Source organism: Lampetra planeri, unplaced genomic scaffold (genome assembly GCF_965212315.1).
Source record: "Lampetra planeri unplaced genomic scaffold, kcLamPlan1.2.h2 scaffold_247, whole genome shotgun sequence".
NCBI classification, from domain to species: Eukaryota; Metazoa; Chordata; class Hyperoartia; order Petromyzontiformes; family Petromyzontidae; genus Lampetra; species Lampetra planeri.
Window position 1 is genome coordinate 35,001 of NW_027615076.1, and position 15,716 is coordinate 50,716.

A 15,716-nucleotide genomic window follows, 5' to 3' on the forward strand; every position below is an offset into this window, starting at 1 on the left:
GTACACACAGGTACACACACACACACAGGTACACACACACACAGGTACACACACACACAGGTACACACACACAGGTACACACACACACACACAGGTACACACACACACACAGGTACACACACACACACAGGTACACACACACACAGGTGCACACACACAGGTACACACACACAGGTACACACACACAGGTACACACACACAGGTACACACACACACACAGGTACACACACACACTCACAGGGACACACACACAGGTACACACACACAGGTACACGCTCACAGGTACACACACACACACAGGTACACAGACAAAGATCCCCTGTATAGCCTTAACAGACTTTAGGGGCAAGTGCTGTTAGCGAGCACCTATGAAGGCCGGAACGGCACACGAGGGGGTGGGTGGCCAGCACCACGCCCGACCGCCTTTGTCTCCCTAGTGGCGATGTTTACACACCGCACCAGGTACTCGTTTGAGGCTGAGTCGACCTAGGGGAGGCCCGGGGCCGGTTTAGATAATCGTCACTGATGTCAGTGAGCGGGAATCGAACCCGTGTCGCCGGGTTCATAGCGCTCCCCACGCTACTAACAGCACTTGCCCCAGCAGTCTGTTGAGGCTACACGGGGGATCTTTGTCTTTGTTCTCGCTGTGACCACCGCTCTCTCTCTGTCTCTGCAGGTCCGCCTGGATTTCCTGGCCTACCCGGGTTACCCGGTGAGTCACAACCCACGTCACTACCACGTCACAACCCACGTCACAACCCACGTCACAACCCACGTCACAACCCACGTTACGACCCACGTCACTGCCCACGTCACAACTCACGTCACAACCCACGTTACGACCCACGTCACTGCCCACGTCACAACTCACGTCACAACCCACGTCACCACCCACGTCACGACTGATGATGATGACGCTGATGGTGATGACACTGATGCTGATGATGACGATGATGATGATGACGACGATGATGATGACGATGATGATGACGATGATGATGATGACGACGATGATGACGATGACGCTGATGACGATGACGCTGACGATGATGACGCTGATGACGATGACACTGATGATGATGACACTGATGATGACGCTAATGACGCTGATGATGATGACGCTGATGATGATGACACTGATTATGACGATGACGACGACAACGACGACCCCACAACCCACAGCACTGACCTCCTAACCCCCCCACCCCCTCCAACTCCTCCTCCCCTAACCCCCTTTAAACCCCCCTCCTCCCCTCTCCCCTCCTTACCCCCTTCTCAGGGGATGCTCGGCAGACACAACCGGGACCCCCCGGCTTCCCCGGGGAGAGGGGCTCCAAGGGGGAGCCCGGGGCCCCCGGCCTGGGGGTCCCGGGGCCCAGCGGGAGGCCCGGGACCCCGGGGCCTCAAGGCCCCGTGGGACTACCTGGAGGTGAGTGTCGGAGAGCGGTGGTTGGTTGTGGTGGTGGTTGTGGCAGTTGGTTGTGGCGGTGGTTGGTTGTGGCGGTGGAGGTGGTTGGTTGCGGTGGTTGTGGTGGCGGTTGGTTGGTTGTGGCGGTGGCGGTGGTTGTGGTTGTGGCGGTGGTTGGTTGTGGTGGTGGTTGTGGTGGTGGTGGTTGGTTGTGGCGGTGGTTGTGGTGGTTGGTTGTGGCCGTGGTGGTGGTTGGTTGTGGTGGTGGTTGGTTGTGGCAGTGGTTGGTTGTGGCGGTGCCGGTGGTTGGTTGTGGTGGTGGTGGTTGGTTGTGGCGGTGGTTGGTTGTGGCGGTGGCGGTGGTTGGTTGTGGCGGTGGTTGGTTGTGGCGGTGGTTGGTTGTGGCGGTGGTTGGTTGTGGTGGTGGTGGTGGTGGTGGTTGGTTGTGGCGGTGGTTGTGGTGGTTGGTTGTGGCCGTGGTGGTGGTTGGTTGTGGTGGTGGTTGGTTGTGGCGGTGGTTGGTTGTGGCGGTGCCGGTGGTTGGTTGTGGTGGTGGTGGTTGGTTGTGGCGGTGGTTGGTTGTGGCGGTGGCGGTGGTTGGTTGTGGCGGTGGTTGGTTGTGGCGGTGGTTGGTTGTGGCGGTGGTTGGTTATGGCGGTTGTGGTTGTTGTTGCTGTACGGGTTGTGGTGTCGTGGTGGTGAGCGAAGAGCCCTTGGACGCATCACGTGGCCTCAAGGTGCACCGTGCCTGGCGCAGGGCGGTCGCGGTTGTGGTGGTGGTTGTGGTGGTGGTTGTGGTGGCGGTTGTGGTGGCAGTTGTGGTGGCGGTTGTGGTGGCAGTTGTGGTGGTGGTTGTGGTGGTGGTTGTGGTGGTGGTTGTGGTCGCGGTTGTGGTGGTGGTTGTGGTGGTGGTTGTGGTGGCGGTTGTGGTGGCAGTTGTGGTGGCGGTTGTGGTGGCAGTTGTGGTGGTGGTTGTGGTGGTGGTTGTGGTGGTGGTTGTGGTCGCGGTTGTGGTGGTGGTTGTGGTGGCGGTTGTGGTGGCGGTCGCTGTTGTGGTGGCGGTCACGGTTGTGGTGGTGGTTGTGGTGGTGGTGGCGGTCGCTGTTGTGGTGGCGGTCGCGGTGGTGGTGGCGATTGTGGTGGTGGTTGTGGTGGTGGTTGTGGTGGCGGTTGTGGTGGTGGTTGTGGTGGCGGTGGCGGTCGCTGTTGTGGTGGCGGTCGCGGTTGTGGTGGTGGTTGTGGTGGTGGTGGCGGTCGCTGTTGTGGTGGCGGTCACGGTTGTGGTGGTGGTTGTGGTGGTGGTGGCGGTCGCTGTTGTGGTGGCGGCCGCGGTTGTGGTGGTGGTTGTGGTGGCGGTGGCGGTCGCTGTTGTGGTGGCGGTCGCGGTGGTGGTGGCGGTTGTGGTGGCGGTTGTGGTGGCGGTTGTGGTGGTGGTTGTAGTGGTGGTTGTGGTGGCGGTTGCGGTTGTGGTGGTGGTTGTGGTGGCAGTTGTGGTGGCGGTTGCAGTGGCGGTCGCGGTTGTGGTGGCGGCTGTGGTGGCGGTTGTGGTGGCGGTCGCGATTGTGGTGGCGGTTGTGGTGGCGGTGGCGGTCGCTGTTGTGGTGGCGGTCGCTGTTGTGGTGGCGGTTGTGGTGGCGGTTGTGGTGGCGGTTGTGGTGGTGGTTGTAGTGGTGGTTGTGGTGGCGGTTGCGGTTGTGGTGGTGGTTGTGGTGGCAGTTGTGGTGGCGGTTGCAGTGGCGGTCGCGGTTGTGGTGGCGGCTGTGGTGGCGGTTGTGGTGGCGGTCGCGATTGTGGTGGCGGTTGTGGTGGCGGTGGCGGTCGCTGTTGTGGTGGCGGTCGCTGTTGTGGTGGCGGTTGTGGTGGCGGTTGTGGTGGCGGTTGTGGTGGTGGTTGTAGTGGTGGTTGTGGTGGCGGTTGCGGTTGTGGTGGCGGTTGTGGTGGCGGCCGCGGTTGTGGTGGTGGTTGTGGTGGCGGTGGCGGTCGCTGTTGTGGTGGCGGTCGCTGTTGTGGTGGCGGTTGTGGTGGCGGTTGTGGTGGCGGTTGTGGTGGTGGTTGTAGTGGTGGTTGTGGTGGCGGTTGCGGTTGTGGTGGTGGTTGTGGTGGCAGTTGTGGTGGCGGTTGCAGTGGCGGTCGCGGTTGTGGTGGCGGCTGTGGTGGCGGTTGTGGTGGCGGTCGCGATTGTGGTGGCGGTTGCGGTCGCGGTTGTGGTGTTGGTTGTGGTGGCAGTTGCAGTGGCGATCGTGGTTGTGGTTTGCCCCGGTGAGTGACGCGGTTTGCCGCGGTTGTTTGTCGCCGCTGTGCGGTGACCGTAGACTCGGGCCCGTGCGACGGCGGCACTCCCGGCAGGCCCGGTGATGCTGGCCAGCCGGGACGAACGGGGCAGCCGGGGATCAGAGGTGAGGCGGCTTCGCCCTGCGGGGGTCTCATCAGCGGTTCCGTGGTCACGGTGGCACGTCGCACACCCAGAGAGAGCCACGCAGAGAGCCATAGAGAGCCACGCAGAGAGCCATAGACTCACCACACAGACTCACCACACAGAGAGCCATAGACTCATAGACTCACCACACAGAGAGCCATAGACTCACCACACAGAGAGCCATAGACTCGCCACACAGAGAGCCATAGACTCACCACACAGAGAGCCACAGACTCAGCACACAGAGAGCCATAGACTCACCACACAGATAGCCATAGACTCACCAAACAGACTGACCACACAGAGAGCCATAGACTCACCACGCAGAGAGCCATAGACTCACCACACAGAGAGCCATAGACTCACCACACAGACTCACCACACAGAGAGCCATAGACTCACCACACAGAGAGCCATAGACTCACCACACAGAGAGCCATAGACTCACCACACAGACTCACCACGCAGAGAGCCATAGACTCACCACGCAGAGAGCCATAGACTCACCACACAGAGAGCCATAGACTCACCACACAGAGAGCCATAGACTCACCACACAGAGAGCCATAGACTCACCACACAGACTCACCACACAGAGAGCCATAGACTCGCCACACAGAGACCCACAGACTCACCACACAGAGAGCCATAGACTCACCACACAGAGAGCCATAGACTCACCACACAGAGAGCCATAGACTCACCACACAGACTCACCACACAGAGAGCCATAGACTCACCACACAGAGAGCCATAGACTCACCACACAGAGAGCCATAGACTCACCACACAGACTCACCACGCAGAGAGCCATAGACTCACCACGCAGAGAGCCATAGACTCACCACACAGAGAGCCATAGACTCACCACACAGAGAGCCATAGACTCACCACACAGAGAGCCATAGACTCACCACACAGACTCACCACACAGAGAGCCATAGACTCGCCACACAGAGACCCACAGACTCACCACACAGAGAGCCATAGACTCACCACACAGAGAGCCATAGACTCACCACACAGAGAGCCACAGACTCACCACACAGACTCACCACACAGAGAGCCATAGACTCACTACACAGAGAGCCATAGACTCACCACGCAGAGAGCCATAGACTCACCACACAGAGAGCCATAGACTCACCACACAGAGAGCCATAGACTCACTACACAGAGAGCCACAGACTCACCACGCAGAGAGCCATAGACTCACCACACAGAGAGCCATAGACTCACCACACAGACTCACCACACAGAGAGCCATAGACTCACTACACAGAGAGCCACAGACTCACTACACAGAGAACCATAGACTCACCACACAGAGAGCCATAGACTCACCACACAGAGAGCCACAGACTCACCACACAGAGAGCCATAGACTCACTACACAGAGAGCCATAGACTCACCACGCAGAGAGCCATAGACTCACCACACAGAGAGCCATAGACTCACCACACAGAGAGCCATAGACTCACTACACAGAGAGCCACAGACTCACCACGCAGAGAGCCATAGACTCACCACACAGAGAGCCATAGACTCACCACACAGACTCACCACACAGAGAGCCATAGACTCACTACACAGAGAGCCACAGACTCACTACACAGAGAGCCATAGACTCACCACACAGAGAGCCATAGACTCACCACACAGAGAGCCACAGACTCACCACGCAGAGAGCCATAGACTCACCACACAGACTCACCACGCAGAGAGCCATAGACTCACTACACAGAGAGCCATAGACTCACCACACAGAGAGCCACAGACTCACCACGCAGAGAGCCATAGACTCACCACACAGACTCACCACGCAGAGAGCCATAGACTCACTACACAGAGAGCCATAGACTCACCACACAGAGAGCCATAGACTCGCTACACAGAGAGCCATAGACTCACCACACAGACTCACCACGCAGAGAGCCATAGACTCACTACACAGAGAGCCATAGACTCACCACGCAGAGAGCCATAGACTCACTACACAGAGAGCCATAGACTCACCACACAGAGAGCCATAGACTCACTACACAGAGAGCCATAGACTCACCACACAGACTCACCACGCAGAGAGCCATAGACTCACCACGCAGAGAGCCATAGACTCACCACACAGAGAGCCATAGACTCACCACACAGAGAGCCATAGACTCACCACACAGAGAGCCATAGACTCACCACACAGACTCACCACACAGAGAGCCATAGACTCGCCACACAGAGACCCACAGACTCACCACACAGAGAGCCATAGACTCACCACACAGAGAGCCATAGACTCACCACACAGAGAGCCATAGACTCACCACACAGACTCACCACACAGAGAGCCATAGACTCACCACACAGAGAGCCATAGACTCACCACACAGAGAGCCATAGACTCACCACACAGACTCACCACGCAGAGAGCCATAGACTCACCACGCAGAGAGCCATAGACTCACCACACAGAGAGCCATAGACTCACCACACAGAGAGCCATAGACTCACCACACAGAGAGCCATAGACTCACCACACAGACTCACCACACAGAGAGCCATAGACTCGCCACACAGAGACCCACAGACTCACCACACAGAGAGCCATAGACTCACCACACAGAGAGCCATAGACTCACCACACAGAGAGCCACAGACTCACCACACAGACTCACCACACAGAGAGCCATAGACTCACTACACAGAGAGCCATAGACTCACCACGCAGAGAGCCATAGACTCACCACACAGAGAGCCATAGACTCACCACACAGAGAGCCATAGACTCACTACACAGAGAGCCACAGACTCACCACGCAGAGAGCCATAGACTCACCACACAGAGAGCCATAGACTCACCACACAGACTCACCACACAGAGAGCCATAGACTCACTACACAGAGAGCCACAGACTCACTACACAGAGAACCATAGACTCACCACACAGAGAGCCATAGACTCACCACACAGAGAGCCACAGACTCACCACACAGAGAGCCATAGACTCACTACACAGAGAGCCATAGACTCACCACGCAGTGAGCCATAGACTCACCACACAGAGAGCCATAGACTCACCACACAGAGAGCCATAGACTCACTACACAGAGAGCCACAGACTCACCACGCAGAGAGCCATAGACTCACCACACAGAGAGCCATAGACTCACCACACAGACTCACCACACAGAGAGCCATAGACTCACTACACAGAGAGCCACAGACTCACTACACAGAGAGCCATAGACTCACCACACAGAGAGCCATAGACTCACCACACAGAGAGCCACAGACTCACCACGCAGAGAGCCATAGACTCACCACACAGACTCACCACGCAGAGAGCCATAGACTCACTACACAGAGAGCCATAGACTCACCACACAGAGAGCCACAGACTCACCACGCAGAGAGCCATAGACTCACCACACAGACTCACCACGCAGAGAGCCATAGACTCACTACACAGAGAGCCATAGACTCACCACACAGAGAGCCATAGACTCGCTACACAGAGAGCCATAGACTCACCACACAGACTCACCACGCAGAGAGCCATAGACTCACTACACAGAGAGCCATAGACTCACCACGCAGAGAGCCATAGACTCACTACACAGAGAGCCATAGACTCACCACACAGAGAGCCATAGACTCACTACACAGAGAGCCATAGACTCACCACACAGATTCACCACACAAAGAGCCATAGACTCACTACACAGAGAGCCATAGACTCACCACGCAGAGAGCCATAGACTCACTACACAGAGAGCCATAGACTCACCACACAGACTCACCACGCAGAGAGCCATAGACTCACTACACAGAGAGCCATAGACTCACCACACAGACTCACCACACAGAGAGCCATAGACTCACCACACAGAGAGCCATAGACTCACCACACAGACTCACCACACAGAGAGCCACAGACTCACTACACAGAGAGCCATAGACTCACCACACAGACTCACCACGCAGAGAGCCATAGACTCACTACACAGAGAGCCATAGACTCACCACACAGACTCACCACACAGAGAGCCATAGACTCACCACACAGAGAGCCATAGACTCACCACACAGACTCACCACACAGAGAGCCACAGACTCACTACACAGAGAGCCATAGACTCACCAAACAGACTCAGCACACAGAGAGCCATAGACTCACCACACAGAGAGCCATAGACTCACCAAACAGACTCACCACGCAGAGAGCCACAGACTCACTACACAGAGAGCCATAGACTCACCAAACAGACTCAGCACACAGAGAGCCATAGACTCACTACACAGAGAGCCATAGACTCACCAAACAGACTCAGCACACAGAGAGCCATAGACTCACCACACAGAGAGCCATAGACTCACCACACAGACTCACCACGCAGAGAGCCACAGACTCACTACACAGAGAGCCATAGACTCACCAAACAGACTCAGCACACAGAGAGCCATAGACTCACCACACAGAGAGCCATAGACTCACCAAACAGACTCAGCACACAGAGAGCCATAGACTCACCACGCAGAGAGCCACAGACTCACTAAACAGAGAGCCATAGACTCACCAAACAGACTCACCACGCAGAGAGCCACAGACTCACTACACAGAGAGCCATAGACTCACCAAACAGACTCAGCACACAGAGAGCCATAGACTCACCACACAGAGAGCCATAGACTCACCAAACAGACTCACCACGCAGAGAGCCACAGACTCACTACACAGAGAGCCATAGACTCACCAAACAGACTCAGCACACAGAGAGCCATAGACTCACTACACAGAGAGCCATAGACTCACCAAACAGACTCAGCACACAGAGAGCCATAGACTCACCACACAGAGAGCCATAGACTCACCACACAGACTCACCACGCAGAGAGCCACAGACTCACTACACAGAGAGCCATAGACTCACCAAACAGACTCAGCACACAGAGAGCCATAGACTCACCACACAGAGAGCCATAGACTCACCAAACAGACTCAGCACACAGAGAGCCATAGACTCACCACGCAGAGAGCCACAGACTCACTAAACAGAGAGCCATAGACTCACCAAACAGACTCACCACGCAGAGAGCCACAGACTCACTACACAGAGAGCCATAGACTCACCAAACAGACTCAGCACACAGAGAGCCATAGACTCACCACACAGAGAGCCATAGACTCACCAAACAGACTCACCACGCAGAGAGCCACAGACTCACTACACAGAGAGCCATAGACTCACCAAACAGACTCAGCACACAGAGAGCCATAGACTCACTACACAGAGAGCCATAGACTCACCAAACAGACTCAGCACACAGAGAGCCATGGACTCACCACACAGAGAGCCATAGACTCACCACACAGACTCACCACGCAGAGAGCCACAGACTCACTACACAGAGAGCCAAAGACTCACCAAACAGACTCAGCACACAGAGAGCCATAGACTCACCACACAGAGAGCCATAGACTCACCACGCAGAGAGCCACAGACTCACTACACAGAGAGCCATAGACTCACCAAACAGACTCACCACGCAGAGAGCCACAGACTCACTACACAGAGAGCCATAGACTCACCAAACAGACTCAGCACACAGAGAGCCATAGACTCACCACACAGAGAGCCATAGACTCACCAAACAGACTCACCACGCAGAGAGCCACAGACTCACCAAACAGACTCAGCACACAGAGAGCCATAGACTCACTACACAGAGAGCCACAGACTCACCAAACAGACTCAGCACACAGAGAGCCATAGACTCACCACACAGAGAGCCATAGACTCACCACACAGACTCACCACGCAGAGAGCCACAGACTCACTGCACAGAGAGCCAAAGACTCACCAAACAGACTCAGCACACAGAGAGCCATAGACTCACCACACAGAGAGCCATAGACTCACCACGCAGAGAGCCACAGACTCACTACACAGAGAGCCATAGACTCACCAAACAGACTCCCCACGCAGAGAGCCACAGACTCACTACACAGAGAGCCATAGACTCACCAAACAGACTCAGCACACAGAGAGCCATAGACTCACCACACAGAGAGCCATAGACTCACCAAACAGACTCAGCACACAGAGAGCCACATACTCACCAAACAGACTCACCACGCAGAGAGCCACAGACTCACCAAACAGACTCATCACACAGAGAGCCACAGACTCACCACACAGACTCACCACACAGAGAGCCACAGACTCACTACACAGAGAGCCATAGACTCACCAAACAGACTCAGCACACAGAGAGCCATAGACTCACCACACAGAGAGCCATAGACTCACCAAACAGACTCACCACGCAGAGAGCCACAGACTCACCAAACAGACTCAGCACACAGAGAGCCATAGACTCACTACACAGAGAGCCACAGACTCACCAAACAGACTCAGCACACAGAGAGCCATAGACTCACCACACAGAGAGCCATAGACTCACCACACAGACTCACCACGCAGAGAGCCACAGACTCACTACACAGAGAGCCAAAGACTCACCAAACAGACTCAGCACACAGAGAGCCATAGACTCACCACACAGAGAGCCATAGACTCACCACGCAGAGAGCCACAGACTCACTACACAGAGAGCCAAAGACTCACCAAACAGACTCAGCACACAGAGAGCCATAGACTCACCACACAGAGAGCCATAGACTCACCACGCAGAGAGCCACAGACTCACTACACAGAGAGCCATAGACTCACCAAACAGACTCACCACGCAGAGAGCCACAGACTCACTACACAGAGAGCCATAGACTCACCAAACAGACTCAGCACACAGAGAGCCATAGACTCACCACAAAGAGAGCCATAGACTCACCAAACAGACTCACCACGCAGAGAGCCACAGACTCACTACACAGAGAGCCATAGACTCACCAAACAGACTCAGCACACAGAGAGCCATAGACTCACTACACAGAGAGCCATAGACTCACCAAACAGACTCAGCACACAGAGAGCCATGGACTCACCACACAGAGAGCCATAGACTCACCACACAGACTCACCACGCAGAGAGCCACAGACTCACTACACAGAGAGCCAAAGACTCACCAAACAGACTCAGCACACAGAGAGCCATAGACTCACCACACAGAGAGCCATAGACTCACCACGCAGAGAGCCACAGACTCACTACACAGAGAGCCATAGACTCACCAAACAGACTCACCACGCAGAGAGCCACAGACTCACTACACAGAGAGCCATAGACTCACCAAACAGACTCAGCACACAGAGAGCCATAGACTCACCACACAGAGAGCCATAGACTCACCAAACAGACTCACCACGCAGAGAGCCACAGACTCACCAAACAGACTCAGCACACAGAGAGCCATAGACTCACTACACAGAGAGCCACAGACTCACCAAACAGACTCAGCACACAGAGAGCCATAGACTCACCACACAGAGAGCCATAGACTCACCACACAGACTCACCACGCAGAGAGCCACAGACTCACTGCACAGAGAGCCAAAGACTCACCAAACAGACTCAGCACACAGAGAGCCATAGACTCACCACACAGAGAGCCATAGACTCACCACGCAGAGAGCCACAGACTCACTACACAGAGAGCCATAGACTCACCAAACAGACTCCCCACGCAGAGAGCCACAGACTCACTACACAGAGAGCCATAGACTCACCAAACAGACTCAGCACACAGAGAGCCATAGACTCACCACACAGAGAGCCATAGACTCACCAAACAGACTCAGCACACAGAGAGCCACATACTCACCAAACAGACTCACCACGCAGAGAGCCACAGACTCACCAAACAGACTCACCACACAGAGAGCCACAGACTCACCACACAGACTCACCACACAGAGAGCCACAGACTCACTACACAGAGAGCCATAGACTCACCAAACAGACTCAGCACACAGAGAGCCATAGACTCACCACACAGAGAGCCATAGACTCACCAAACAGACTCACCACGCAGAGAGCCACAGACTCACCAAACAGACTCAGCACACAGAGAGCCATAGACTCACTACACAGAGAGCCACAGACTCACCAAACAGACTCAGCACACAGAGAGCCATAGACTCACCACACAGAGAGCCATAGACTCACCACACAGACTCACCACGCAGAGAGCCACAGACTCACTACACAGAGAGCCAAAGACTCACCAAACAGACTCAGCACACAGAGAGCCATAGACTCACCACACAGAGAGCCATAGACTCACCACGCAGAGAGCCACAGACTCACTACACAGAGAGCCAAAGACTCACCAAACAGACTCAGCACACAGAGAGCCATAGACTCACCACACAGAGAGCCATAGACTCACCAAACAGACTCACCACGCAGAGAGCCACAGACTCACCAAACAGACTCAGCACACAGAGAGCCATAGACTCACTACACAGAGAGCCACAGACTCACCAAACAGACTCACCACACAGAGAGCCATAGACTCACCACACAGAGAGCCATAGACTCACCAAACAGACTCACCACGCAGAGAGCCACAGACTCACCAAACAGACTCAGCACACAGAGAGCCATAGACTCACTACACAGAGAGCCACAGACTCACCAAACAGACTCACCACACAGAGAGCCATAGACTCACCACACAGAGAGCCATAGACTCACCAAACAGACTCACCACACAGAGAGCCACAGACTCACTACACAGACTCACCACACAGAGAGCCATAGACTCACCAAACAGACTCACCACACAGAGAGCCATAGACTCACCAAACAGACTCACCACACAGAGAGCCACAGACTCACCAAACAGACTCACCACACAGAGAGCCATAGACTCACCACACAGAGAGCCATAGACTCACCAAACAGACTCACCACACAGAGAGCCACAGACTCACTACACAGACTCACCACACAGAGAGCCATAGACTCACCAAACAGACTCACCACACAGAGAGCCATAGACTCACCACACAGAGAGCCATAGACTCACCAAACAGACTCACCACACAGAGAGCCACAGACTCACTACACAGACTCACCACACAGAGAGCCATAGACTCACCAAACAGACTCACCACACAGAGAGCCATAGACTCACCAAACAGACTCACCACACAGAGAGCCATAGACTCACCAAACAGACTCAGCACACAGAGAGCCATGGACTCACCACACAGACTCACCACACAGAGAGCCATAGACTCACCAAACAGACTCACCACACAGACTCAGCACACAGAGAGCCATAGACTCACCAAACAGACTCACCACACAGAGAGCCATGGACTCACCACACAGACTCACCACACAGAGAGCCATAGACTCACCAAACAGACTCAGCACACAGAGAGCCATGGACTCACCACACAGACTCACCACACAGAGAGCCATAGACTCACCAAACAGACTCACCACACAGACTCACCACACAGAGAGCCATAGACTCACCAAACAGACTCACCACACAGAGAGCCACAGACTCACTACACAGACTCACCACACAGAGAGCCATAGACTCACCAAACAGACTCACCACACAGAGAGCCATAGACTCACCAAACAGACTCACCACACAGAGAGCCATAGACTCACCAAACAGACTCAGCACACAGAGAGCCATGGACTCACCACACAGACTCACCACACAGAGAGCCATAGACTCACCAAACAGACTCACCACACAGACTCAGCACACAGAGAGCCATAGACTCACCAAACAGACTCACCACACAGAGAGCCATGGACTCACCACACAGACTCACCACACAGAGAGCCATAGACTCACCAAACAGACTCAGCACACAGAGAGCCATGGACTCACCACACAGACTCACCACACAGAGAGCCATAGACTCACCAAACAGACTCACCACACAGACTCACCACACAGAGAGCCATAGACTCACCAAACAGACTCACCACACAGAGAGCCATGGACTCACCACACAGACTCACCACACAGAGAGCCATAGACTCACCAAACAGACTCACCACACAGAGAGCCATGGACTCACCACACAGACTCACCACACAGAGAGCCATAGACTCACCAAACAGACTCACCACACAGAGAGCCATGGACTCACCACACAGACTCACCACACAGAGAGCCATAGACTCACCAAACAGACTCACCACACAGAGAGCCATAGACTCACCAAACAGACTCAGCACACAGAGAGCCATGGACTCACCACACAGACTCACCACACAGAGAGCCATAGACTCACCAAACAGACTCACCACACAGACTCAGCACACAGAGAGCCATAGACTCACCAAACAGACTCACCACACAGAGAGCCATGGACTCACCACACAGACTCACCACACAGAGAGCCATAGACTCACCAAACAGACTCAGCACACAGAGAGCCATGGACTCACCACACAGACTCACCACACAGAGAGCCATAGACTCACCAAACAGACTCACCACACAGACTCACCACACAGAGAGCCATAGACTCACCAAACAGACTCACCACACAGAGAGCCATGGACTCACCACACAGACTCACCACACAGAGAGCCATAGACTCACCAAACAGACTCACCACACAGAGAGCCATGGACTCACCACACAGACTCACCACACAGAGAGCCATAGACTCACCAAACAGACTCAGCACACAGAGAGCCATGGACTCACCAAACAGACTCACCACACAGAGAGCCATAGACTCACTAAACAGACTCAGCACACAGAGAGCCATAGACTCACCACACAGACTCAGCACACAGAGAGCCATAGACTCACCAAACAGACTCAGCACACAGAGAGCCATGGACTCACCACACAGACTCACCACACAGAGAGCCATAGACTCACTAAACAGACTCAGCACACAGAGAGCCATGGACTCACCACACAGACTCACCACACAGAGAGCCATAGACTCACCAAACAGACTCACCACACAGAGAGCCATGGACTCACCACACAGACTCACCACACAGAGAGCCATAGACTCACCAAACAGACTCACCACACAGAGAGCCATGGACTCACCACACAGACTCACCACACAGAGAGCCATAGACTCACCAAACAGACTCAGCACACAGAGAGCCATGGACTCACCAAACAGACTCACCACACAGAGAGCCATAGACTCACTAAACAGACTCAGCACACAGAGAGCCATAGACTCACCACACAGACTCAGCACACAGAGAGCCATAGACTCACCAAACAGACTCAGCACACAGAGAGCCATGGACTCACCACACAGACTCACCACACAGAGAGCCATAGACTCACCAAACAGACTCAGCACACAGAGAGCCATAGACTCACCACACAGACTCACCACACAGAGAGCCACAGACTCACTACACAGAGAGCCATAGACTCACCAAACAGACTCACCACACAGAGAGCCATAGACTCACCACACAGACTCACCACACAGAGAGCCACAGACTCACTACACAGAGAGCCATAGACTCACCAAACAGACTCAGCACACAGAGAGCCATAGACTCACCACACAGTGGTGTGTACGTGTGTGTGTGTGTGAAACACGTGTGTGTGTGAAACACGTGTGTGTGTGTAACACGTGTGTGTGTGTAACACGTGTGTGTGTGAAACGTGTGTGTGTGTGTGTGTGTAACACGTGTGTGTGTGTGTGTGTGTGTGTAACACGTGTGTGCGTGTAACACGTGTGTGTGTGTGTAACACGTGTGTGTGTGTAACACGTGTGTGTGTGTACCACGTGTGTGTGTGTGTACCACGTGTGTGTGTGTGTACCACGTGTGTGTGTGAAACGTGTGTGTGTGTGTGTAACACGTGTGTGTGTGTGTAACACGTGTGTGTGTGTAACACGTGTGTGTGTGTACCACGTGTGTGTGTGTACCACGTGTGTGTGTGAAACGTGTGTGTGTGTGTGTG

At 54.6% G+C, this 15,716-nt stretch overlaps 1 protein-coding gene and 1 long non-coding RNA gene across 2 annotated transcripts in view; both read left to right on the forward strand.

The window, feature by feature from the left end:
- The window catches only part of LOC144740627 (uncharacterized), a 24,352-nt gene extending 22,929 nt beyond the window's left edge, over positions 1-1,423 (forward strand). Inside the window, exons 6-7 of the long non-coding RNA XR_013589703.1 lie at positions 677-712; positions 1,280-1,423. This is a non-coding gene — a long non-coding RNA (uncharacterized LOC144740627). The remainder of the gene's footprint in view (positions 1-676; positions 713-1,279) is intronic.
- Positions 1,424-3,762: 2,339 nt separating this feature from the next.
- LOC144740628 (uncharacterized) overlaps positions 3,763-15,716 on the forward strand; it is a gene marked incomplete at its 3' end in the record, with an annotated part of 63,581 nt that continues 51,627 nt past the window's right edge. The window contains exon 1 of the mRNA XM_078623422.1: positions 3,763-3,804. Within this exon, the coding sequence (XP_078479548.1) occupies positions 3,763-3,804 (42 nt within the window). The remainder of the gene's footprint in view (positions 3,805-15,716) is intronic.